A 24,812-nucleotide genomic window follows, 5' to 3' on the forward strand; every position below is an offset into this window, starting at 1 on the left:
CATGGAAGTAAATAAATTTAATACATGGAATTTAATCGGAAGGATTAAATGTGGTTAACAGGTGACGTACAGATACCAATTGCAACCAACACGGGCATGCGCAAGGAACACGTGGTCAGGCAGTCAGTGCAAGAACAAACGAATTAGAAAACTTCTCTTGATCTATCATATAATTCTCAAGATTTCTCTTGCTGATCTATCCGGTAATTCTCTATACGAAGATGACCACTACCTCTTCGAGCACATCCTCAACTGGAACACCGCCGATCAGTTCCACCAACCCGACGACAACTCCGACAACTCTCAACCCGATGACAACTCCGACAACTCTCAACACCATGATTGCCAATTCTGTCCAGGCAGCCCTCGGCGCGGTGTTACCAACGATCATCAACGCAATGGACCAGCGGATTCAGGCAGCAGTCCAACAACACCGCCCCTCATCAGTCTCACCATCAGTCTCACCACCAGTCCCACCATCAGTCCCCTCATCGATCCCAACCATCTCTGCTTCCGGCTCGGGTACCCCACGGAGTCCCACCTCAGGCCCGGTTGTCAGCACCGGAACGGCAGGTGTGTCAAGTACCTCACTAGCACATGTTCCCCTCGTATCCACTAGGGCCCCCCGTACTCAAACCCGCATGAGCCTCCCCACATTACCGACGATACCAAGCATTATTCCGTTACTTCAACCAGAAGTCCCATATACGGTCAATGTAGGCCAGAATGCCATCCCCATTCCCGACAAACTACCTAAAAAATCGGAAAAAGGGGAATTTATCGAACTAGCTGAGTTCCTACCCGACTCGTTTGGGGGTACTTCAAACGATACGGGTGAGAAACCCAGAAAAAAGCGCAGGGTTGCCAACATACTACAGTGGGTGGAATGTTTTAACGCATACGTCTCAGTTGTCACGCAACGCGACCCCACACGCATGCAGGACCTTTTAGCATATTCCTCACTAATCGTCCACACGGCCCGGAAATACGCTGGAGATGGGTGGATTCAATACGATAGAAACTTCAGAAAAGCAGCTGCAGCTAACCCAGCCATGAAGTGGGGCGAGATTCATCAAACATTTTATGCTATGGCTTTTGTAAATGCAAAAACCAAAGAGCATTGTTCTTTATGCTTTAGCTTAGACCACGCAACGACGGAATGCGACGACTACGAACCTCCCAAAACACCTACTAACTACCACAAACGATCTATTGCGGCTGTCAACTCAGCAGAGATTTGCCGCAATTGGAACTTTGGCACATGCCCACGCCTCCCAAACTGTCCATACCAACACTCGTGTATTAGCTGTCATGGGCCTCACAAACAACCGGTATGTCCGCGGAAGAAGAGGAGGAGCTATGCAGGACAGAACTACCAAGGACCAAGCTATCAAGCACCAACAATGAACTAGAACCATAGTCAATAATTATATATTTTGATTGGGTTTTTTCAGGTATTTATCAGTGTTATGCATTTATCACCGTTATGCCCCATCGGGGTATCCTTTTTTCTCCCATTATATATCCACGGCATGTGATCAACTCATTGTTATGTATTTCCTCTCATTACTATTGCTTCAACGTTATAATATTGGCAGTGACACTCAATTAATACGAGGAAATAAACGCTGCTGTCACCAGGCATGCCCCTGGTCAACGCACAAGGCACGTCCTTGGCTATGTAAATACTAAATCATACACCAGGCATGCCCCTGGTCGGCATCCGATCCGACGTTAAGTAGGTCAGTACAAAGACCCACCAGGCATGCCCCTGGTCAACGCACAAGGCAGGCTAAGTAAATAATAAATCATACACCAGGCATGCCCCTGGTCGGCATCTGATCCTACGCTAAGTAGGTCAGTACAAGCACACACCAGGCACGCCCCTGGTCATATCAATTAAGGCACCAGGCATGCCCCTGGTCAAACACACATCAGGCATGCCCCTGATCACGTCTCACATTGATTACACAGTACACTCAGGGCATGGCCAATCCCGCCCATTCTAGGACAGCTTCCCATATCTATCACACACCAGGCATGCCCCTGGTCAACCCACTTAAGTATTAGACATGGTACACACTAGGCATCTGGTCATCGGCATCACACGCCAGGCAGGCCTTTGCTAATTAGGTCCTGAGAAGGTACCGTTCACACACTAGTGAGCCCCCAGTCATTTCTCGGGAATCACGTATAGGTACACCTCAGACACATATCGAATACACACCAGGCATGCCCCTGGCTGGCCAAAAAACTAATCTCACAGTGATACACAACGGGGTTTATCCATATACTGACGATCTACGGACAATGGAGTCTTACCGGCACAATCGAACAGCTGTCACACAACAAACCCAATCACATTCCCCACTGTGTGTGACAGCGTGGACTAAGGAGCTGCAATCTCATCCAGACATAGAGTTTAAGGAATACTTGACTCACGGTATGCGATATGGATTCAGAATCGGTTTCGACCCCTCACAACCGTTACGAACTACTCGCACCAACATGCCCTCCGCTAGACTACATCCAAACGTCGTACAAGAATACCTTGACCACGAATGTCACGAGGGTCGTGTGATAGGCCCCTTGGCTATCTCCGATCATCCAGAGGTACACGTCAGCCGTTTTGGGGTCATCCCCAAGAAGCATCAACCCAACAAATGGCGCCTCATTCTCGATCTATCTCACCCAGACCGCGATAGTATCAACGACGGCATCGACAAACAACTCTGCTCCATGAAGTACGCTTCCATTGACGACGCTGCTCGTATCGTGCATGCACTAGGCCGAGGCAGCCTCATGGCCAAGATTGATATAGCACATGCATACAGAATAGTGCCCATCAGTCCATTGGACCACCATCTCTTGGGGATGGCGTGGGGCGACTCCCTTTTCATAGACACGGCTCTACCTTTTGGGCTTAGATCAGCACCAAAAATATTCTGTGCCATTGCCGACACTCTCGAATGGATTCTCTTCAACAAAGGCGTATCCACATGTTTGCACTACATCGATGATTTTTTCACTGCAGGACAGGCAGGCTCGGGAGACTGTCAACAAAACCTGGGGTCAATCATTGCCACTTGTGATCAGCTGGGTATCCCTCTGGCAAAACACAAAGTTGAGGGCCCAGTTACAGTGATGACCTTTCTGGGCATCGAAATTGACACTGATCACATGCTTCTACGACTGCCAACAGACAAACTCGACCGCTTACAGGCACTTGTGACAAGCTGGATTTCAAGAAAAGCAGCCACAAAAAGGGAGATGCTGTCACTCATAGGGCAACTCAGTCACGCATGCAAGGTAGTGATTCCGGGCAGATCCTTTTTACGCCAGCTGATTGACCTAGCATCATCCCGTCACCAACTGGACCACTGGATACGTCTTAACGAGTCGTTCAGGGCAGATCTGTACTGGTGGCACCTCTTCCTGAGGAGGTGGAACGGAACATCGTTAATTTCTACACATGCAACTTCGGCGAACACGATAGTCCTGGTGTCCGACGCCTCAGGCACATGGGGATGCGGGGCCTTCTACAGCAGATCGTGGCTACAATGCCGGTGGACACACTCGTGGGCAGACATTAATATTGCAGCAAAAGAGTTCGTTCCAATTCTATTAGGCCTAGGAACATGGGGTCACAAATGGACTGGCTCACATATTATTCTCAGATGCGACAACATGGCGGTAGTATCTATTATCAACAACAAAAAATGTTCAGACAAACTGCTCGCCCATCTGTTACGCTGCTGCCATTATCTATATGTGCACAATTTGACATCACTGTCACGGCTCAGCACATACAGGGAAAACTAAACACAGCGGCAGACGCCCTTTCAAGAAATAAGGTACAATTATTTCATCTCTCCGTTCCACAGGCAGACGAGCAGCCGTCGTTAGCCCCACAGAGCTTGCAGGAATGGGTAATGAACTCAACCCCCGACTGGCTATCCCCTTGTTGGAGACACAAGCTGCAGAATTAATGCACCACGGGATTGCTGCCAACACACAAAAATTATACACATCAGCTCAAAAAATATATTTATCATTTTGTCAACGGCTGTCTTTCGTCCCCCTCCCAGCAACCGAAGACACTTTAATTTTATTTGTGACCGAACTGGCACAGTCTAGAGCGCATTCTACTATACGGTCCTACTTATCGGGAGTTCGACACTTACACATTATTCACGGGCACAAGAACCCACTACAAGATTCCCCACGTCTGCACTTAGTTTGCAAAGGCATTCAACGTATCAAACCAAAATCAAGTCAGCCAAGACTGCCGGTCACCCCTCTCATTCTCCGACTCCTAAAACAACAACTGCAACCTTTAGATGACTTCGACAACGCAATGATATGGGCAGCAGCCTGCGCGGCTTTCTTTGGGTTTTTGAGATCAGCCGAGTTCTGCTCCTCAGCCCTCCTCCTATCAGACGTGGCAATCGACAACCGGGAACATCCCACGACGATATCACTGTTCATCAAATGCTCCAAAACAGATCAGTTCCACCAAGGTACGAATATTTATCTTTCAAAAACTGACACCGACCTCTGCCCAGTAACAGCAATCAAAAAGTATTTAACTTTGCGTCAGCAGCCAGATGGCCCGCTGTTTATCTCACAGCAAGGCGTCCCCCTTACCAGAGAGGTATTCATCACAAAGGTTCAAGGGGCGCTAAGCCGAGCCGGAGTGAACCCAGACTTCTACAAAAGTCACTCCTTTCGAATCGGCGCAGCAACGACAGCAGCGGCTCAGGGCATCAGCGATTCCACCATTAAAACACTGGGTCGATGGTCCAGTGACGCCTTTCAAGCTTACATCAAGATACCGAGACAAGATTTTGCAGAGATCACGAAATCGCTCGTGACTGGTCGGAACACTTAAAAGGTTTAGTCAAACTACTTGGGTATGGTTAACGTTCTACCTTACTTATTTTACTTACTTACTTTAATTGTTTGGAGAAAAAAAAAAAAAACTTATCTCTGCGAGCTAATTTTACTTAATACATTTGGCACCAACCTTCCCTCCAAACAATAATTATCTCATAACTTTAAAGTAGAGCGAGAGAAAACGCAGATAGCTAGTAATCTACCCGTGTCATAACTAAGGGTAGAAATACATTCCGTATGTTTGCTTTCGGGGTTAACAATATCCGGGGATCAAAGCCTCAGAAGAGGCCTACGCTAACGCATAGCCCTTGCATGGTTGGCATGTTCTAAAGTTAAAGGTGGCATGTTCTAAAGTATTCTCTCGATGTTATTACATGATAGGTGCACCATGTTAAATGGAATTTAATCGGAAGGATTAAATGTGGTTAACAGGTGACGTACAGATACCAATTGCAACCAACACGGGCATGCGCAAGGAACACGTGGTCAGGCAGTCAGTGCAAGAACAAACGAATTAGAAAACTTCTCTTCCCTCCCCCCTCCCTGACTCATAGTCATAGTGATCATAGTGTTGTTGTTTCGTTTTTATTCTCCGGCTAGAGCCAGTGGATAGTATAGAGTTTCATGGCTTGTTTGGCTAATTGTCCAGGTAGGGTAGAGGTAATGGGGTTTTGATTCATGTAAGGGTCGATTTATGTACGTTAATTTTTCTTTTATTTTCTTTTTCTCCGCCTGCGGGCGTGATATGCAAGGGCTTATAGTTCCTCCAGTCGAACCTTCCTCGGCAGGGGAGAGCAGGTCCTCTCCCCAGGTCACGGAGCAAGTCCTCCGTTACACATTTTTATACAGTTCCACCGATACCACCTCCCACACGGATGTGATCCCACCCCCGGACGGGTCCACGCATCGAGAAAACGCAGATAGCTAGTAATCTACCCGTGTCATAACTAAGGGTAGAAATACATTCCGTATGTTTGCTTTCGGGGTTAACAATATCCGGGGATCAAAGCCTCAGAAGAGGCCTACGCTAACGCATAGCCCTTGCATGGTTGGCATGTTCTAAAGTTAAAGGTGGCATGTTCTAAAGTATTCTCTCGATGTTATTACATGATAGGTGCACCATGTTAAAGTATCTCTATCTATATCTGGCCTAGCCTCGATCCCAGGCCGCTCTTCCTCGAAGAGAGGCCTGGGATCCAGACATTTCAAATTTACCCGCTGGCTCTAATTCCAATTAAAAGAAAAGCAACCTTTGAGCTGAGTTGTACAATCGTTACCTGGGCTTTTGAAAATCTTGCAGTGCATGCTAGCTAGCTAGCTTAGGAGCTAGAAATGACATACAACCCTAGGTCTTTAGAAGCTGTTCCATTTCTGCAATTTGATAAGCTGATTCAAAAACTGAGGGAAAATCCTGAGCAGAATTGGGTATCTTTATAATTAACCTATATCAGTGAGACGTTGTTACTGTATCACTATATATGGATGTACCTATGCTAGATATCAATTGCTATAATTATTATATCTATATCTAGCTCAATTTTCCACGGTTAAACATTATTGATACCCTTATTTTAAAGTGGACTCTTGTTGTATGGCTATGCAGACCAAAGTTGCTATGGTAAACACTCTCCTACGGTTCAAGTCTAAAGTGGAGGGAACAATTACCATTGACAGCTGGCCTGATTTCAGTGCTATCTTATCCCATCAACGCTCAAAAACGGTGAGGCATTTGGCGTGATATACTCTTAATTAAGTATCTCTGTAGGAATCTCTTCAATGCTGTGTGCTTGAGAGAAAAGAAGAACATGTTCAAATGGTCATTCAAGAGATAGCAAAAAAGAAGTGCGATTACGTATTAATAGGTAACGTGCAAATTATCATGTGAATTGTTTCCTATGTTGTATATACATGCACAGTTGATGAATGGCTCGGAAAAGATGTACAGGCAGCACTACAGTCTAATGACATGGCAAAAGGTCCTATCATCAATACTTTAATTGCCTTCTACCTCCCAAAAAGCAGTGATTTCACCGTTGAACCAATGTAAGCTCACAAAGCCATAGTCCACGTTATTATTCCCATAATCGCATGTTGTCCTATTATTTACTGTGATTCGTACAGTGATTAATCGCGTAATTGCACGTCGTCATTAACGACGTGCAATTACTGCCTTGACGACCGCGGCTAATTTTTTCACTGAAACTGTAGCTAAAAATGTCCTTAAAACTGCATCACAAACGATTAACAATCAATAGTATGGCTACTCGTGCAATAAGGGATTAATAGTACTCATAACAAGCACTGGCAAGGTTAATAGCACTTAGCTACGCCTCGTGCAATTAGTATCCTTGCCATTGCTTGCTTGTTACTCGTGCTATTAATCCCATATTACACTCTTAGCCATACTATTAATTATACTAATTATGTAGGACCTGCCCAGAAGGATATGTTTTGAGAAGCCTGGAAGAGTGTCATATAGAAGAGGTTTCAGTGGAATGGAGTTATATGGATCGTGACAAAAAGATATCCTTATTCACCCAGATAGTCAAGCAACAACACAGTGTTGGTATCTTCCCAACATGCTCTGGGAAGATAGACAAGTCTCCGGTTGGATGGTGTTTGCAATATCCATCAGGATTCTTTGGTCACTTGTTTGTTAATGAGGAGCATCGAAGAAAGGGACTTGCTAAGGTTTTGGTACAACACATATGCTGTTTAATTGAAGAAGATGGAGAGGTTCCTTTAGCATTTGTTGAAAGAGACAATATAAAATCACTTTCTCTTTTTCGAAGTCTTAGTTTTGTTCAGTCAGATTTCCAAGCTGCGATTCTTACTCGCTTTTGTTAGTCAGCTGTTTTGCATGCAGTGTCTGTATATTTTGTAGCCTGTACATTCCTAGTGTATTATTATAGGTGTATTCTTTCAAATGTAAAAATTGCTAGAATATTGGTCGGGAAAAGGACCAAAAGGTACCAAAACAAGCGAGGGAGGAGAGCTGCAAGTTATCCTGTTACAACGACAACGTCATTCACAGGTCTACATGTGTAGATGTACAATGATAATTTACTAAGTGTATAATAATTATTATGCACATGATACAATGATAATTATTGTTCTGAAAGTACAATGTGTGATGTGATGCATATGAATTCTACACTAGCTGTTCATGACATTGTGACACATTGATGTACAGCTCTCCTCCCTCGCTTGTTTCGTGACTTTTAGGTGCTTTACGCGTCAGACAACAATTGGTGGAAGAGTTCCAGAAATACATGTCCTTAGCTTGACTGCGTACTAGAGACTTTAAGAGGCGCCAGTGATGTTTTAGCCCATCAAAGCTGATGGAGGGCAACATACAACGATACAACAACTGGAGAGAGAAATCAAACGGTGGGTGTGCGAATTTGAAAATAGCGACTATACCTCCTTACGCACTTGCATCTGTGCAATTTAATTATCCTCAGTCCTTTACTTTATGAGTCCCCTTACACGTACAAGCTATGCCTGCTTGTATTTAATGTTTGAGGCATGGTATTGGTTAAACAATTGTATACATAATACCTGAATGAATACCTGTTCAATCTTGGAAATACAGTACCTTTTTGATTGACCTCTATTTATATCAAACAAAGCTATCTCTGTCCTCCACAGGCTGAGGTATTATAGAGAAGGACAGCTGGCTAAGAGGAGGAGGAGAAATCTACACTGGTTGAGGATAAAAAAAGGTCACGTGGACAAGGTCAAAGTGGAGCATGAGGTGGATGGCAAGCTCAGTTTCAGCAATTGATGCTGAAAGAAAAGAGTGAGATTATAATATCTACTGTCCTATTTTTATAGTCTATGTACAAACCACTATAGTAGCTAATAAATGGGAATACTCCTTAAACACTTGTGTATGTGTCATAAGAATCAATTTGAGGATACTACCTCATTTTATGAGCCTGCTCCTCACGAGTACAGTCAGGTTCCTGTCCCAGCAGGGTTTCATCTAGTGGAGTGGGCTGGGGTGAACCTTCCCCCCAAAATGCTCATCTTCCCCCCTCCCCCCCAAATGTTTGTAGAATTAATGACATCATCACATTTAATCCTAGATAAAACCCTGCCCAGCTGGGGCAGGAATGCTCAAAAGCATGCTCCATTTGTCTTTCTGCTTTCATGGTGGCCTGGGATCGAGGCTAACTCCATGCAAACAACACAGGCTGGACAAGGTTGGTATATATGGGGTAGAAGTATAATATATTAAGACAGAGTGGTAGGTTTTCTAAACGCAATCATACCTGATCTATATGTGTATGTGTATTTGTTCAGCACCATATAGCACATTGTAGTTGTGTATAATCAAGGGCATATTAAGAGAAGAGGGCATGCAACTCACAATGTATACTGTGTATGCATTAGGTCCTGATAATTTTTTTCTATTCTTTAATTCTTGAAAAATGTGCTTATTATTCTCATAAAAAATCTGCCCAAAAATGCGATTATAAAAACAATTAAGACTCAATCCCAGGCCGAGTTTTCACTTTTATAACGGTTAGGCGAACAACTATACAACTATAGGGCTACACACAACGACACAAGCCATAATTCATGTATCACGATTCTCATTGTTATATTATGCAAAACTTAATGATCTTTACCAAAAATGTACATTGTTGCCAATTATTCATTTGACACCTATTATGCTAAAATTATGAGCATAATTTATCAGGGCCTAGTATGCGTCGTATTATTGATGAGTTAGCAGGATATGCTAGGCCAACCACCCACTAGGGAATAGAGTAAAAACAAGAGTATAAAGTGCACGTGCAATAAATTCTTAGATATAAGCCCCCGCCCAATGATACGATAGATTGTAGTTGCATGCCCTCTTCTCTTTTACGCCCTTGCTATTATCTATGACAGGCTGTCTTCAACTGAGGCTCATGAGGAACACTGTGGCATTGACAGCTAGGTGTAATGATCGAGCTGATGTACAGGCCATTGTCAGTAGTGTACTGTTTTCTGGAGTGTGGTTTGGACTGTGCAATATTAAAGTTACCGTGGATACTTACTTGCCTGCACTTAGAAATTGTCTCAGTAACTTCCTTGAGATTCTGTTTGTGTTGTCAATCATAAATCATACATTTTGTTATGACATCATTTAATTTTTAGATTTCTAGCAGAGGAGGAATGCCAGGGTAACGTTTAATGAAAGATTAAACATTCTTGTTCTGTGGGTCTTCTGCAGAACCCTTTCAGTTGAGTTCAATTCAACATGCAGTGACGAGGAGTGCTGGCTGTTGTGTTGGTGTTTAGTCTCATCGGGATGATCCACATTCCCAACGGTCTGTGAGGCCAAACCCTGCCCTGTGAAGACTGGTGCTTGTGTATTCATTGTCTACGTTCTATACTGCTCATCTTCATGTTGTTTCAGGTATGTTGTTAGCTTTTTAGTATGTAATTTAATATGGCCATATGCTTTGCTATAATTTTGTTAGATTGAGAAACTAGTCTCTTTTTGTATCGGAATCTCTTAGTGTTTGTAGCGCCCCGAGTTTAGTTTCCGTATAGCGCTCTATTTTTGAGGAACTAAAATTTCGCGGATTTTATTTTTGAGGATTGAGGATTGACCACACCCTGACAATAGAGAGGCCTTTACAATACCGGAAGTATGTAATGAATGGTTTCGAATGTAGCCAGGTACAAAACAGGTCAAGCTGTACAAATTATGAAAGCCGCATATGCATAAAGTATCACAACCAGCATTAAAACACGTTGCTATCAAGATCAATCTGCCAAAACTATGAAATGTTAGTGTCTCAAAAATACGGTAGATAAACGCAAGCGCAAGCATGCTAGTACAGATTTTTCCTGTGATAATTTCAGTTTACAGTGTTTGTAATTGAAGTGTTTCAACCAACAATTATACCTTTCACAGACGACGGACGACACAAATGCTGTTCCTAACAGTTTATAGATCCTAGTCTCAGTAATAACAGGAGCATTAACTCTTGGTAACAAAAAAAGTGGCAGCTGCCAACAGCAACCCCATTTGACTCCCCAGGGTGTCATACAGGGGAAAGGGGATATCCCCCTCTAGCTCCAATTCCCCCCCCCCCTAAAATTTGCATTCAAGTGTATTTGTAGTTGCCAATAACAAAATGTAGTTACATACTAACAGTTGAATATTTTTTTAGCAACATTTTCTAGTTGCTTTTCTTATTTCCCTCCTCTACTTCACAAAACCCTGTATGACACCCTGCTCCCTTGGTCGTGTAGGCTATCATACTAAATTACTGCGTTATTATGTAGATTCTGTGCTGCTCAAAGGGCTATACATATACGTGCATACTGTCTATACGTGCTCATTGTATGCATATGACCTTATCTTTATCGTATCTACAGTTTACGGCTCTGGTGCACCTATCTTCTGTAACCCTTCCAGATAATTTTAGTTTGAGAAACAAACCTGCACATAATAATTATTATGTACATGTGTTTTATAGCTGGATCTCATGATTGGACTACAATGCCTCGTGCACGTTCTTATAATTATTTGTGTTCCTACTGTAGATGTGCTTTATTATACGTACGTGATTGGTGCAGGCACAGACTCGTGTGATAATCTTCAGTGTCCATAGGATAATATCATATCATAATATGCTTGCATGTTTATTCTAGTAGTAACAATTTTACAAGTTCATAATTTACGCAAGTACGTACTCTTGCAAAATAAGGACTAGTACTATATAATATATATACAGACTCAATATTGATGTACAGTACGTATGTATAATTATCACATGGATGATCCATTTATAATTAAAAAGTTGTGTATATACGATTAGAAATGAGAATAGACGTAGATCATTGAAATAAAAATTAAGTGGCGTGTATATTTGCCTGGGAAAATGTAATCAGGTTTTTGTGTATAATCTAATACGTTTTCTTGCTCCGTTTTGATGAAGCCTTGGCTAATGACAGCTCTTCTGTTAGTCTCTCTCTCTCCTCACATTCCTTTTCAACTATCGCTTGAAGCACTGAAATCTGTACATTAATACAAGGGATGACATGTCACCACACGCTGATACTACAGTAGACTTGATATACCGGCCATTTGGTTTGGCACGGATTGCTAGCTAGATTACTGCACAAAACTCGCCCTGAAATGCGGCCACTCGCTATTCCGTAAACAACGACAATTATGATAATTATAGAACAATACAGGCAAATGCCTACCTTCAAAATGTTATCACGGAAATGTGTATAATAAAACCACATCATATAGCAAGTCATCCACGCGTACAGCTTAAAGGATCAGGTAAAGTATCCTATAACCTCACATACCTCTTGGTATGCCTCAGAGAGCTTCTCCTCGAGAGCCACCCTCTTTTTCTCGGCCAATTCCAACTTCTTCCTCACTTGGTGTGTCTCAACTGATGCTCTCTCCTCCAGGCTTTTCCTGTCACGTTTCTCTTGGAGTAGAGACAATTCTAGCGCTTTGACAGAGTTCAAGTGATTTGTCATTTCCCTGTCTCCTATGTCCTGTGGTATCTCATAAAGTGTGTAAGGGTGGTAGCTATAGTTACCTTCTCTTTCTGTAGCTGTTCTTGGAGAGATGAGACCAGTCTAGTCTTTTCCAGTTCACAAGCAGTCAATGTTGACGTCAGCTGTAACAAACGGTAGCACTCAAAAATTAATATACCGTATAGCGGATAATTTTCATGGGGTAAAAAATTCTTTCAACTCAAAAACTAGCCTCGATCCCAGGCCGCACTGAAAATGGGCCTGGTACCATTGAAACTAAAAACTGAGTAGCATAGTCCTACTCTTGGTCATACTAGAAGCAATGAGCCAGAAACTTTTTGTGAAGGCGGCTACTCGAAAACGGTGATTTTCGTGAGTAAACATTTCACGAAAATTACCCGCTATTACGATAAAATGCATACACAAAATAGCTATATAATTATTTAGTACAATATAATTGCCGATAAATTATACCTCAATTAGCTTTGCTCGCATTTCTTGCTGTTTTGAGAATTGAGTCTTAACAGTCTCCTTGAGAGTCTAATGAACAAGCAGCAAAAAATCATAAAAACACAATCTATTACAAATAACAGACCATTTCATGCTCAGTCTTGATTGCCTTGCGAGCACTTTCAAACTGATACCTATGTTCTCTTCTCACTGTCTCTAACTCTTGGGAGTGCTTCAACTGTAGAGCTTCCATTTTCTTATGGCCACAAGTCAACAACTCCTCTCGACAGCTGGTCATTGATGACTGTAACTCCTGTGAGTGCATGCGGAGCAATTAATAGACATACATTTTCCATCCACCAACACTCGTCACAAGGTTTGTGAAGTTGACCTGACAGCACAAACAGAATTTTCAAAGAAGTTACTGAGACCGTTTCTAAGTACATGTACATGCAGCTGACGCTTGCCACAGCCGGGCTGTAAGTGTGCATGATAACTTTAATAAGAGGAGGGCTACATGTCAGACTCACACACACCCATCTCAATGCTGTGACAATTTACGTTAATCCACATACATTGCATATTATACCTTTCGTGTCTGTTCCAGTGACTTTAACTTGTGCAATGTTTTCTCGAGTGTGGCTTGGACTGCAGCTTTGCTAGACTCCAACACATTGACCTGGGTCTCTAACTCCCTCACTCTCCTGCGATAGTATAAACAAACTCCTGATAACATATACACATTAAAATCAAGGGATCTAACAGGAACGCATTGTAAAATAAGATGGATACGTACTACATCGCTTGCTCTCTCTATATACCTGCCAGCTCCATTACACCTAGCTGTCAATTCCACAGTGGTTTCACGAGCCTCAGTTGAAAACAGCCTGTCATAGATACAATTACAATGTAATAATATCACGTTGTCAAGGTAACAAGGGTGTAATAAAAGTCATACAACCTCTCTGTGTTATACTATTTTTATTACACGATCACGCAGCCTTGAGGCATGATTTGGTAAGGGGTTGTTGTGATATAAAACACATTATAGCATGAGAATCCTTGCGTTTTATTTAAATATATGCAGGCAATTCGTCCTCATGCTTGTGCCTGTATACTTAAAATAGAACACTCGAATAATTATTAGGCAAGTCAATCCTCAGACTGAACATTACTATTACTGTATATGTTCTAATTTATCAGACAGCAACAAATAGTATCTTGGAAATTGTCCGGGTATAATTGGAACAGATTTTTATAGAGCATGCAAAGTGTCTGGAACAAGCAAGCAGCTGCATGCGAGCTAGCTAAGTTTAATAGAACAGTGTACGACTGAATAGTTGCACTAGCTATCTAAAACTAGCTACTCAAAGCTATCTAACTGTAGCACTCTAAGTCTTACTTGCCGTCTATGAATGTAACTCAACTTTTCAAGGTATTGTCCGGATATTTATGTAATATTAAAGCACTGGAGTGTCCGTTGTATTAGAACAACGAAAATTTCCCAAAAGAGTGCCCGGTAAATTAGAAGATATACGGTATACACATAATTATGTACCCACACACACAATGGCGTTAGAGAACCTAACACTTACTCAAGTTTCCTCTGCATTTTCTGTATATCTTCATCTCTAGCAACAAGTGCCGTTTCCATATGCCTGGTTTTTCCAATGAGATCTGTACAGCAAGAAGAATGGAGGAAGAAACACAGGCTGGTGTATTTGCCACAAAGATTTAAGGAGGTCATGTACTGCACATGGCATACACATTCACCTTGAACCTCTTGCTCGTATTTGAGAGTGGAGTGTTGTTCCTCTCGGAGCAACTGTTTCAAATTGCTCTCAGTCAACGTCCATTTTTCATTCTGCTCTCTCATCTTACTCTTGATACACTCATTTTCTGATCTTAAGCTCATCACAGCTAGATAAAATAGAAACAGTCTTTGTTTGTAAACGTATGAATACCAATTTATGCACGGTTTATGTGCAGTATACTAGATTAAAAAAACACTCATAAGAAGGCTTTGTTAGAAGCAGGAAATGTGTACTGTTTTACTTTCTATACTCTACCACACCAACCTTGTTCAGCCTGTGTTGCTTGCATGGAGCATGCCTCAGAGCACTCCTGCCCCAGCTGGGACAAGGACCTGGCTGTACTCGTGAGGAGCTGGCTTATCTCGACCTTAAAATGAGGTAGTGCCGAGAACCCTGCTTGAATCTTGGTAAGGTCATGCCTGATCTGATTCTTGTGACACCTTGAAAGAATAGATAAAGATAATCTACAACAATAATGTAGTTAAGTATAAACGTGGAATTTCTTACGCCTACACAGACTATTAAACTAATAAACGAAGATACTAAACGAAGATACTAACTAATCTCACTCGTACATGGAGAATGCCTTCTCTTTCTCTTGCTGGAGCTTCAACTGCTCTAACTGAGCGTGCAATCCACTCAGCTCCGCCTTCATATCCCTCAATTCATGCTCCACTTTGACCTTGTCCACCGTAACATTGTTTTTATCCTCAACCAGTTTAGATTTCTCAACCTCCCAGCCAGCTCTGTCCTTCTCTATATACCTCAGCCTGTGGAGGACAGAGAAGAGATAGCTTTGTTTGATACAAAAACAGGTCCATCAAAGAGCCATCGTATTTCCTCGGGGTTTCAGATTGAGCACAGATATTGCATTTAGCTTTAGGTAACCAGGAGGCAAATACAGCTTGTGCATGTATAGGTAACTATTGCACAGAAGTAAGTACAGAGTTAGTTAAGGTTGCGGTAAACAGTTTGCTCATGAATATTCATGATCTTCTTATAATGATTTTTGTGAAACTATACATGCCATGATAAAAGTTGAAGCACATACATGATACTTATATTGGTGTATCATCCTGTATGACAAGTATCAGTATTCAAAACATTTTCCAGTGGAAGCTCTGAGCAATCATCAAGTTACTAGAAACAACACTAACTAGTAGTCATTATAATTTTAAACTTCCTAAAACACTTCTAGCTCTGTGTTCTTGCTCTTATATGATGCTTCTTACCATTCTGGAGGGCGGGTCGAAGCGTTTTTTTCCTTCCAGGCCAAGAAACTCTCACAAAACAATAATATGTAGACTAACTCCACTTAAAATGGCGGCCAGAGCCAAGGAAAACAGCCTCTTGTGAGCTTTCAGTAGCCTTTTTTCGAAATATCTCTTCGACCCGCCCTACATATAGTGAAGGTACAGTCTAAGCTTTATAGTAAAAATGTCTATTCGAGCCATGAAATGACTACTGCGTTTCAGCTGGACTTCCAGCTCATTCTAGCTGGAAAAGATCACTAGATCTAGCTCATGAATAATTAATGAGCAAACGGTTGACCGTAACCTAAAATATCAGACATGTATGTAAACTCTACTGCCCCTTTTTTTTTTAATAACCATGCATCAGTGCAGTGTCATTGCATTAAATTCAGGCTGCTAGTACACCCACCTTTTGATCTCACTCTCCAGTTGTTGTATGTTGCCCTCCAGCTTTGAGATCTCATGATGTACTAGATAACTCACTCCACAGAACTGACACACTGTCTCCTCACGGGGCAGCCGCTGTATGTCTGCATACCAGGGTCCGGGTGGGAGAGAGAGAGACAATAATTATAACTACGATGTATAATTGTACACTGCATGTATATGAAGGCTATTCAGCAGTCCATGCTGGGAACAGCGGACCTGACATATTAAATAGCCTTCATACACTGCATGTATATGAAGGCTATTCAGCAGTCCATGCTGGGAACAGCGGACCTGACATATTAAATAGCCTTCATACACTGCATGTATATGAAGGCTATTCAGCAGTCCATGCTGGGAACAGCGGACCTGACATATTAAATAGCCTTCATACACTGCATGTATATGAAGGCTATTCAGCAGTCCATGCTGGGAACAGCGGACCTGACATATTAAATGTCTGTGATCAGGGGGTGATATGTAAACTCTAATAAATAATTATGTTGACATCATGTCATGTGTATAATAAAACCACATCATATAGCAAGTTTGCAACTTTAGCAACTCCAGGCTAAAGTTGCAAATAGCATTATTTACCTTCGGGGAGATCTTTGACAGGTTGATATCTCTCCATGGTGCCGGTGGCGTGGCAACTTTATACAGCCATAGATATATTATCGATCTGGCCCAGGCAGAATCTCATCTCCAGACATTTCAAATTTACCCGCTGGCTCTAATTCCAATTAAAAGAAAAGAAAGCTCTCCTGACCTTTGAGTCGTACTGGCTTTTGAGATACATAAAATCTTGCAGTGCATGCATGCTAGCTAGCTAGCTTAGGAGCTAGAAATGGCATACAACCCTAGGTCTTTAGAAGCTGTTCCATTTCTGCAATTTGATAAGCTGATTCAAAAACTGAGGGAAAATCCTGAGCAGAATTGGGTATCTTTATAATTATTATATTTAGACCTATGTCAGTGAGACGTTGTTACTGTATTACTAGCACTATGGATGTCACTATGGATGTACCTATGCTAGATATCAATTGCTATAATTATTATATCTATCTAGCTCAATTTTCCACGGTTGAACATTATTGATACCCTTATTTAAAGTGGACTCTGTTGTATGGCTGTGCAGACCAAAGTTTCTATGGTAAACACTCTCCTACGGTTCAAGTCTAAAGTGGAGGGAACAATTACCGTTGACAGCTGGCCTGATTTCAGTGCTATCTTATCCCATCAACACTCAGAAATGGTGAGGCATTTGGCGTGATATACTCTTAATTAAGTATCTCTGCAGGAATCTCTTCGAATTCAATGCTGTGTGCTTGAGAGAAAAGAAGAACATGTTCAAATGGTCATTCAAGAGATAGCAAAAAAGAAATGCAATTACGTATTAATAGGTAACGTGCAAACTATCATGTGAATTGTTTCCTATGTTGTATATACATGCACAGTTGATGAATGGCTCGGAAAAGAGGTACAGGCAGCACTACAGTCTAATGACATGGCAAAAGGTCCTATCTTCAATACTTTAATTGCCTTCTACCTCCCAAAAAGCAGTGATTTCATCGTTGAACCAATGTAAGCTCACAAAGCCATAGTCAAGTTTTTTACCCAATCTCCGTAAAAAAACAACTTTGTATTAACGTTCACGTTGTTATTCCCATAATTATATAGGACCTGCCCAGAAGGATATGTTTTGAGAAGCCTGGAAGAGTGTCATATAGAAGAGGTTTCAGTGGAATGGAGTTATATGGATCGTGACAAAAAGATATCCTTATTCACCAAGATAGTCAAGCAACATCACAGTGTTGGTATCTTCCAAACATGCTCTGGGAAGATAGACAAATCTCCGGTTGGATGGTGTTTGCAATATCCATCAGGATTCCTTGGTCACTTGTTTGTTCATGAGGAGCATCGAAGAAAGGGACTTGCTAAGGTTTTGGTACAACACATATGCTGTTTAATTGAAGAAGATGGAGAGGTTCCTTTAGCATTTGTTGAAAGAGACAATATAAAATCACTTTCTCTTTTTCGAAGTCTTAGTTTTGTTCAGTCAGATTTCCAAGCTGCGATTCTTATGCACATGATACAATGACAATTATTGTTCTGACAGTACAATGTGTGATGTGATGCATATGAATTCTACACTAGCCGTTCATGACATTGTGACACATTGATGTACAGCTCTCCCCCCTCGCTTGTTTCGTGACTTTTGGGTGCTTTACGCGTCAGACAACAATTGGTGGAAGAGTTCCATAAATACATGTCCTTAGCTTGCTTGACTGTGTACTAGAGACTTTATAATTTAAGAGGCGTCAGTGATGTTTTAGCCCATCAAAGCTGATGGAGGGCAACATACAACGATACAACAACTGGAGAGAGAAATCAAACGGTGGGTGTGCTGGCAGTCCAAATTTGAAAATAGCGACTATACCTCCTTACGTACTTGCATCTATATAGTTATCCCCGGTCCTTTACTGAGTCCCCTTACACGTACAAGCTATGCCTGCTAGTATTTAATGTTTGAGGCATGGTATTAAAAGACTGGTTACATGTATACACAAGGCTAAGGCTGTATTGAATACCTGTTCAATCTTGGAAATTGACCTCTATTTATATCAAACAAAGCACTTCTGTTCCTTATTGAAAGTTTACTACGTTAATTAAGGTGACATTTAAATTCTGCTAAAAATCCTCTTCAAGCAGCAAGTGAGATTCCATTTTCCTATTAGATTTTACTCTCATTCGCAGAAATAGCAGAAATTAGCAAAAATACAGTAGACTCTCGCTATTTGAAGTGCCAATTGGTTTAGCATGGAATGCTAGCTATCGCTAGTAGATGTTTACTGCACAAAATTCATTGACACCCTGAAATGCATGTGGCCACTCGCATAGGGCCACGTGGTGTTTTAATTAATGACCTTTTGACCCTGGCGTTCCTCCTCAGGATTTCTAGGGGGGGAAATTCCAGGGCACCCCCCCTCTCTATGAGTTATGATGTGGTGCATAGTGTGTGTGTGTGTGTGTGTGTGTAGACTGCTACAGCTGCTCAAGGATCAATGAAGTGCAAATACGAGTTTCTATAGGCTTCTAGTAATATTTTCTTGGATTGATTTTAATTTGTAGATTTGCAAAATCTCAAGTTATGCCTAGTTTTGCTTACTGGCCCAGAGGAGGTACGACATCCGCGTGTCCGCATGTCTTTAACACACACATTCCTTAGGTCAAAGTTCGGAATGTGTGTGTTAAAGACATGCGGATGACACGCGGATGTCGTACCTCCTCTGATACTGGCCAGTACTTGGCTGCCCCAAACTGTAGGTTTTCTTTATTGCAACATTTTGGGTGTGGTTTAGCAGATAAAATAGAGAGCAGAATCATTTTTCCTTGTCTTCGAGACAGAACCGTAAAATTAGTCGTTTGATTTTAGGTAAAGTCGTCGCGGCTATATATTTTCAGCCACCTCACTGTTTCAGCCAAGCTGCACTGTCCCAAGTGTGACCGGGTCAATTTTTTGGTATAATCGTAGGCACATCATTTTTTAAGTATAGAATATTGGGTAAAAAAATGTGTACATGTAGGTGTCTGAGTTTTTACTGTGTATTGTTTGATCTTTCACCAAATCCAGCATCAGTGACTGTGTGATGCATGCTGTATGTCATATATCATACAGATTTTAGCTTCAAGCAATAGTAAGGAGTGTGAGGAGAGGGAGAGACTATCAGAAGAGCTGTCATTAGCATTGAAACGAAGCAAGAAAACTATAAAATGAACACGTTATTTACCTCTATGTAATTATGTGCAGTTCTATCTCCGTCTATTCTCGAGAATTTCTTATTGTATAATAATTATGTCCACAGCAATTTGTCCGATATCAACGAGACACCATAATTATAATTAAACTATACTTATTATGCAAGATAATAATTCAGACGTATAGTTAGGACGTACAGTACAGAAACGCATGCTGGTCCAACAAATCATGATCATGAAAAAATGCACATAGCTACTAAAATATGTGACAATTAATTAAGTGATACAAGAGAGATAAATATGATGAGTAAGTGATAAATCAAAGTTCTGAGACAGTCCTTAGGCACTTCCTTCGTTTTTAGCGAGCTGGAAGCTCAATTTCCTCATAAGAGCCTACATATGTGTATGAAGGAATGGGGACATTAGACAAAATGGTCGGACTGTTGCTTAGTAGAAATCTAGAGGACACCAATGACTCTCCATGTAGCCCGCCGACAAGTTGCTGAATCTGAGTCTGATCGGGGATGAAAGAGGGGTTATTAGGAGAAACAAGTTCGTAGTTAAGAACAGGAGCAGAGGATGTTTGTGTTTGGCCTTGCATACTCATAGGAATGTCTGATGAATCGTCAGAGTCTTCAAGGGGCAGTGGTAAGGTCTCATCGCAACTTAAATCTAAGTGGTCAAGTTGATTGATTTGCTGCGAAACAAGCACTTCACCATTAGATGAAATAGTGTAGTGTCCAGAAGGATTACAAACTGGTGCACCAGAGCCGCTGACAAAAACGACCTGTAGATGCGATAAAAAGATAGTCGCATACAATGAGCATAATTATGCGTGCGTATTCGCGGTAGAGCACTATTTAGTCAACGAATGCTTTTTTCGTGGGTATTAAAAACAATCCGCTATACAGTATAAAGTTGTCGTTAGCCTTATTAGCCTACACAGCCAAAAGGGGGGTGATAGGGATAGTCATGTGTGTGACAATTTGTGAAATTGGCTTTGTGAAATGCATGTAGATCTACAGATTTTACCTTTCCATGAGATGTTCCATGAGATGTCCTCAAACAGTCCAGCTCTTGTTTAAGTTTTGTGATATAAGTGTCTGCTCCTTGAAGTATCTGCTCATGCGTTATTCGTTTCTGAGCCCCTACAAGTGGAAGGAGCCCGATTGTCCTTGCCAGAGTCTGATAGGCCAAGGCGAGGTTGCTGACTCTCGTCCTCTCTTTTTTTGCCCTCTTTCTTTTTTTCTCTCCTTCATCAGTTTCTAGGAGTGAATATTCGGCCCCCTGAAATTCTCCGCGTTTCTTTCCTTTGTGTTTTGTCGGAAGGTAGCTGACTTCCTGCTCGGATGAGTCCGTGGGACTGTTCTGAGAGTGAGAAGATTCTCCAGACGAATTCAGAGAGGCAGGGCTGCTCTGAAAAAGGAAGTCTGCCATCTTTAACTGTTAATGTTGCAGCTGCCGCTTTTTCTGTTCCAGGTTGATTTTTATTAACATGACTTGTGTACAGCTAAGATCTACAGCTAAGATCTACATGACAACATGACAGATCGATCTACATGTGTTCTACATGTACATGTACATGTTGACCACATGAAATGATAATAATTATTGAGCTAGCTCTTTTATATACTGATCATGTTAGTATTGATGCCTGGCTCTATTTTCCATGACATCAGCTGTGAATATCGAGTTAATAGTTGCTTCCAATAACAGCGAACATCTTCCATCTTTAGGTGAGCCCATATGAACTCATACCCTCTGGACGAAGGATAATGACGATAAAAATATTAGTACAAACAGGGAACATGCCTTGATGCTATTTGTTGCGCAGCTTTATCATTTTTGCGAGCAAATGCCAACACAACCCTGAGCAAAGAAGAAAGAACATGTCCATGGCACTAATTATAAGTACATAAATAATTATGTACAGTGAAACCCCTCTATAACGGGGAACAATGTTTTGGAGGTGGCCTTTGTTGAGGGGTTGTTTTGTACATAAACTGTTCATTTGCGAGATCTGGGTGCCTAGCCGTTATAGCTCCAAGCAGTTCAGGGGTGGCCGGCCGCTTAGAGGGGTTCCACGGTATGTAGATCTAAGGCTGCTCAGATTGTAATGCTGGCAGTACAGTTGAAACACTTACAGAGACTAAAGCATGCATCTAGTCACCTTAGATTGGACAAATCCTGTTTGACTGGTACGTAATGGACCCATGGCTTGAGATTGGGATAAAAGAACTCCACCCACTCTTCTCCAACATGAAGAACCAGAGACCCACACAGAAAGAGGTGACGGAAGCGAAAGCTGGCAGCAACTCCCCGGAAATTGAAAAGATACCTGATATAATTATAATGATGTAATGTCTCTATCACACAAAATAATCTTACTTGTACTGACAGTGCTCTTCTAATGACATAATTTCTGCTGGAGGATAACCCAGGGTGTCCTGATTGCAACATGTAGATTATCACCAGGGAACTACAAATGAAACGCAGGTTACATACCTTATCAGATTTCCATGCTTGGTTCTTTGTGTACTGAGCATCCACAAACTCAGGATTCTCTCGCGAGAACAGCACCAACGGATCTCTTTCTCCATTTGTTCTGTATCAAACGACTATAATTAGGTAGCAGGAGCAAGCTTAGGTTGTTTTTCCTTAGTCTACACTAATTCGGATACCATTAGTAAATAGTAGGGTTAGCAGGGTGTCATACAAGATTTTAAAGTAGAGGGGGAAAAAATAAGACATGCTTTGAAGGGAGGGGGGGGATCCATATCACCAGAAAATTTGGCTAAAAAAGGCTGTTATTTCGTTAGTAGGTAAGTCCGGTTTTGAGGTTGCATTTGCATTTGCATTTGTATAGCGGGTAATTTTCGTGGGGGTGAAATATTTGTTATTTTTGTGGGCAAGCTGACCTCCACAAATTTTTAACGTAGGCGTGGCTTACCGGAACGTAGGAATGCAGTGTAGCCACGAGACTAAACAAAATTTTTACTCATGAATACCACCATTTTTCGAGTTGAATGAATTTTTTACCCCACGAAAATTACCCGCTATACGGCGCGGTATACTCAGAACTCAAGTCATAAAAATATAGTGGGGAATTTGAGCCATATCCCCCTGTTATATATGATATCACCCTAACTTAGGGTTAGCCTCTTTCCCAGGCCGATTTTTCTTCAATAGAATTTTACAGTATTGTATTCTATCTTTCTCCCTCCGTTCTATTAAAGAAAAATCGACCTGGGAATGAAGCTAGGTGCATGAGGGTTAGGATCTGGAAGTTCCAGCCTTGTGAGCTTTTGAATAATACACTTTGCAATTGGTCAACACATGTACACACGTAGTGAAAATGAATCTTAAAAAATGAGCAACCTAATTAACCAGCAAGCAGTGCTTACCTAGATCCTCTAAAGAATGCAACAGGAATTTTATCTTCCCAAGGCCATTTACTTGCAGACCTGTGTGAGTACAGACATTGAGTACATAGATTCACTTGACAAAAGCCTACTGCTAACAGGCAAAACTTTACTGGGTGATGCTGAGTCTTTTCTCGTCCCATCGGCCCAGACCTCTGGGTTCAGTGGTGATGGATGGCCCGCCAGACCAGAAGCTCCAGGCTGGATACATGATGTCAAAGTATTCCGGAGTCTATGGAGTAAGGCACACAATGTCGAGCCGCATGAGTACACAGGATTCAATTTATTTAATGTTCCTACTTTGCTGAATGAGAAGATTGGGAGTGGATTTTTATGCTTGTATGACTGCACAGGGAGAATCAATGTCATAGCAAGTTAATAAATTCAAAATTAATTTTTATCACCTTAGGATAGTCGTGGACGTTGATGACTATTTCCATGTCAGGTAAGTGCTGTATTACGTCCAGAATAAAATACTCAACTCCTCTACACCTAAAAAGAAAATAGCGTCCATTTATTCCACAATAATAAAGTCCAAACTGAAACTACCTTGATTGAAATACACAGTCCTTGGAGCGATACAGCTTGTGATTAATAATCTGATAGTGCACTCCTCCGTACATCTTATCCCGAGCATTATCAAACTCATCACGTTGAATACCTCCTCGCCTAACCCACACGTCCAGATCAGAGTCTATCACTTGAGAATGGCACGAGCAGTTGGAGTGGTAGCTGTCACAGCCCTGATATTCTGACAGAGAAGAGTTTATGTTGAGTAAGTACTCATTCCACAAGCCTTGGGACTGGGAGATGTCTGCGGGTAAATAGTTGGTAAAGGATTTTGTACTCAAGTGATGCAAAGGTTTCATGAAGGTGATTCTAACTAATGACGTCAAATATTAAATAAGACATTTCGGGAAGAAGCTGTATAAACGCTCCAAAACATACTTCAGCACCATTTACAAAATATGGGAGTGTAATGGTTATTGGGGTAAATATGTGCAGCATGGTCTTGACTATACGGTAGTACAATACTATCTTTCGTCAATGTAAATTAAACAACAGTGCAGTGCAGTACGCGCGCGTACAATGTAGAACGTTTAATATCATATCTTACAACTTGCAATTCCACTTTCATTGGGACCATCTTTGCTATCAGAATCACAGGCCTGAGAGTCATGATCAGCACCACATTCCTGATGGTTAGCTGAGGCTACTGCTAGACTGATTATGTACAAGCATGAGAAAGAAGACAACATTTTCATGACTTTTGTTGTTAGAGAATC

At 41.6% G+C, this 24,812-nt stretch overlaps 6 protein-coding genes and 1 long non-coding RNA gene across 9 annotated transcripts; 4 read left to right on the forward strand and 3 right to left on the reverse strand.

Moving 5' to 3' along the window:
• Positions 1-27: 27 nt before the first annotated feature.
• On the forward strand, positions 28-4,891 carry LOC135346564 (uncharacterized). The gene is made up of 2 exons (XM_064544228.1): positions 28-573; positions 3,885-4,891. The coding sequence occupies exons 1-2, from the start codon at positions 222-224 to the stop codon at positions 4,889-4,891; spliced, it is 1,359 nt and encodes a 452-aa protein (XP_064400298.1). The 5' UTR covers positions 28-221.
• LOC135346555 (uncharacterized) lies at positions 1,410-3,887 on the forward strand. The gene has a single exon (XM_064544218.1). The coding sequence runs from the start codon at positions 2,233-2,235 to the stop codon at positions 3,820-3,822; it is 1,590 nt and encodes a 529-aa protein (XP_064400288.1). The 5' UTR covers positions 1,410-2,232; the 3' UTR covers positions 3,823-3,887.
• A 1,181-nt stretch (positions 4,892-6,072) lies between the features above and the next one.
• LOC135346600 (uncharacterized) lies at positions 6,073-8,921 on the forward strand. 2 transcript variants are annotated; one of them, XM_064544284.1, is made up of 7 exons: positions 6,073-6,321; positions 6,500-6,616; positions 6,662-6,758; positions 6,813-6,939; positions 7,326-7,930; positions 8,090-8,286; positions 8,548-8,921. In XM_064544284.1, the coding sequence occupies exons 1-5, from the start codon at positions 6,229-6,231 to the stop codon at positions 7,741-7,743; spliced, it is 852 nt and encodes a 283-aa protein (XP_064400354.1). In that variant the 5' UTR covers positions 6,073-6,228; the 3' UTR covers positions 7,744-7,930; positions 8,090-8,286; positions 8,548-8,921. The 2 variants fall into 2 exon arrangements, with proteins under 2 accessions (XP_064400354.1, XP_064400353.1); XM_064544283.1 differs by having other exon boundaries at positions 8,122-8,286.
• LOC135346631 (uncharacterized) lies at positions 8,128-8,936 on the reverse strand. Its single transcript, XR_010398071.1, has 4 exons — positions 8,824-8,936; positions 8,470-8,685; positions 8,320-8,400; positions 8,128-8,266 (listed from the first exon to the last, which is right to left on the reverse strand). It is a non-coding gene; the product is annotated as an uncharacterized LOC135346631 (long non-coding RNA).
• Positions 8,937-11,511: 2,575 nt separating this feature from the next.
• On the reverse strand, positions 11,512-17,121 carry LOC135346556 (myosin-7B-like). Its single transcript, XM_064544219.1, has 13 exons — positions 16,943-17,121; positions 16,329-16,449; positions 15,242-15,436; positions 14,931-15,106; positions 14,626-14,772; positions 14,448-14,529; positions 13,674-13,739; positions 13,442-13,556; positions 12,998-13,165; positions 12,877-12,942; positions 12,465-12,545; positions 12,223-12,420; positions 11,512-11,922 (listed from the first exon to the last, which is right to left on the reverse strand). The coding sequence occupies exons 1-13, from the start codon at positions 16,977-16,979 to the stop codon at positions 11,812-11,814; spliced, it is 1,563 nt and encodes a 520-aa protein (XP_064400289.1). The 5' UTR covers positions 16,980-17,121; the 3' UTR covers positions 11,512-11,811.
• Positions 17,122-17,138: 17 nt separating this feature from the next.
• LOC135346597 (uncharacterized) lies at positions 17,139-18,520 on the forward strand. Its single transcript, XM_064544281.1, has 5 exons — positions 17,139-17,285; positions 17,484-17,600; positions 17,646-17,748; positions 17,803-17,929; positions 18,026-18,520. The coding sequence occupies exons 1-5, from the start codon at positions 17,193-17,195 to the stop codon at positions 18,444-18,446; spliced, it is 861 nt and encodes a 286-aa protein (XP_064400351.1). The 5' UTR covers positions 17,139-17,192; the 3' UTR covers positions 18,447-18,520.
• Positions 18,521-20,023: 1,503 nt separating this feature from the next.
• LOC135346569 (protein O-glucosyltransferase 1-like) lies at positions 20,024-24,811 on the reverse strand. 2 transcript variants are annotated; one of them, XM_064544234.1, is made up of 12 exons: positions 24,644-24,811; positions 24,076-24,340; positions 23,931-24,018; positions 23,827-23,871; positions 23,640-23,758; positions 23,509-23,568; positions 22,610-22,709; positions 22,493-22,551; positions 22,275-22,442; positions 21,917-21,973; positions 21,137-21,865; positions 20,024-20,891 (listed from the first exon to the last, which is right to left on the reverse strand). In XM_064544234.1, exons 1-11 carry the CDS (start codon positions 24,789-24,791, stop codon positions 21,730-21,732), a joined length of 1,245 nt encoding a protein of 414 aa, XP_064400304.1. In that variant the 5' UTR covers positions 24,792-24,811; the 3' UTR covers positions 20,024-20,891; positions 21,137-21,729. The 2 variants fall into 2 exon arrangements, with proteins under 2 accessions (XP_064400304.1, XP_064400305.1); XM_064544235.1 differs by having other exon boundaries at positions 24,651-24,793.
• Position 24,812: the final 1 nt, after the last annotated feature.

The sequence above is a fragment of the Halichondria panicea genome, chromosome 13 (assembly GCF_963675165.1).
Source record: "Halichondria panicea chromosome 13, odHalPani1.1, whole genome shotgun sequence".
Taxonomy (NCBI): Eukaryota; Metazoa; Porifera; class Demospongiae; order Suberitida; family Halichondriidae; genus Halichondria; species Halichondria panicea.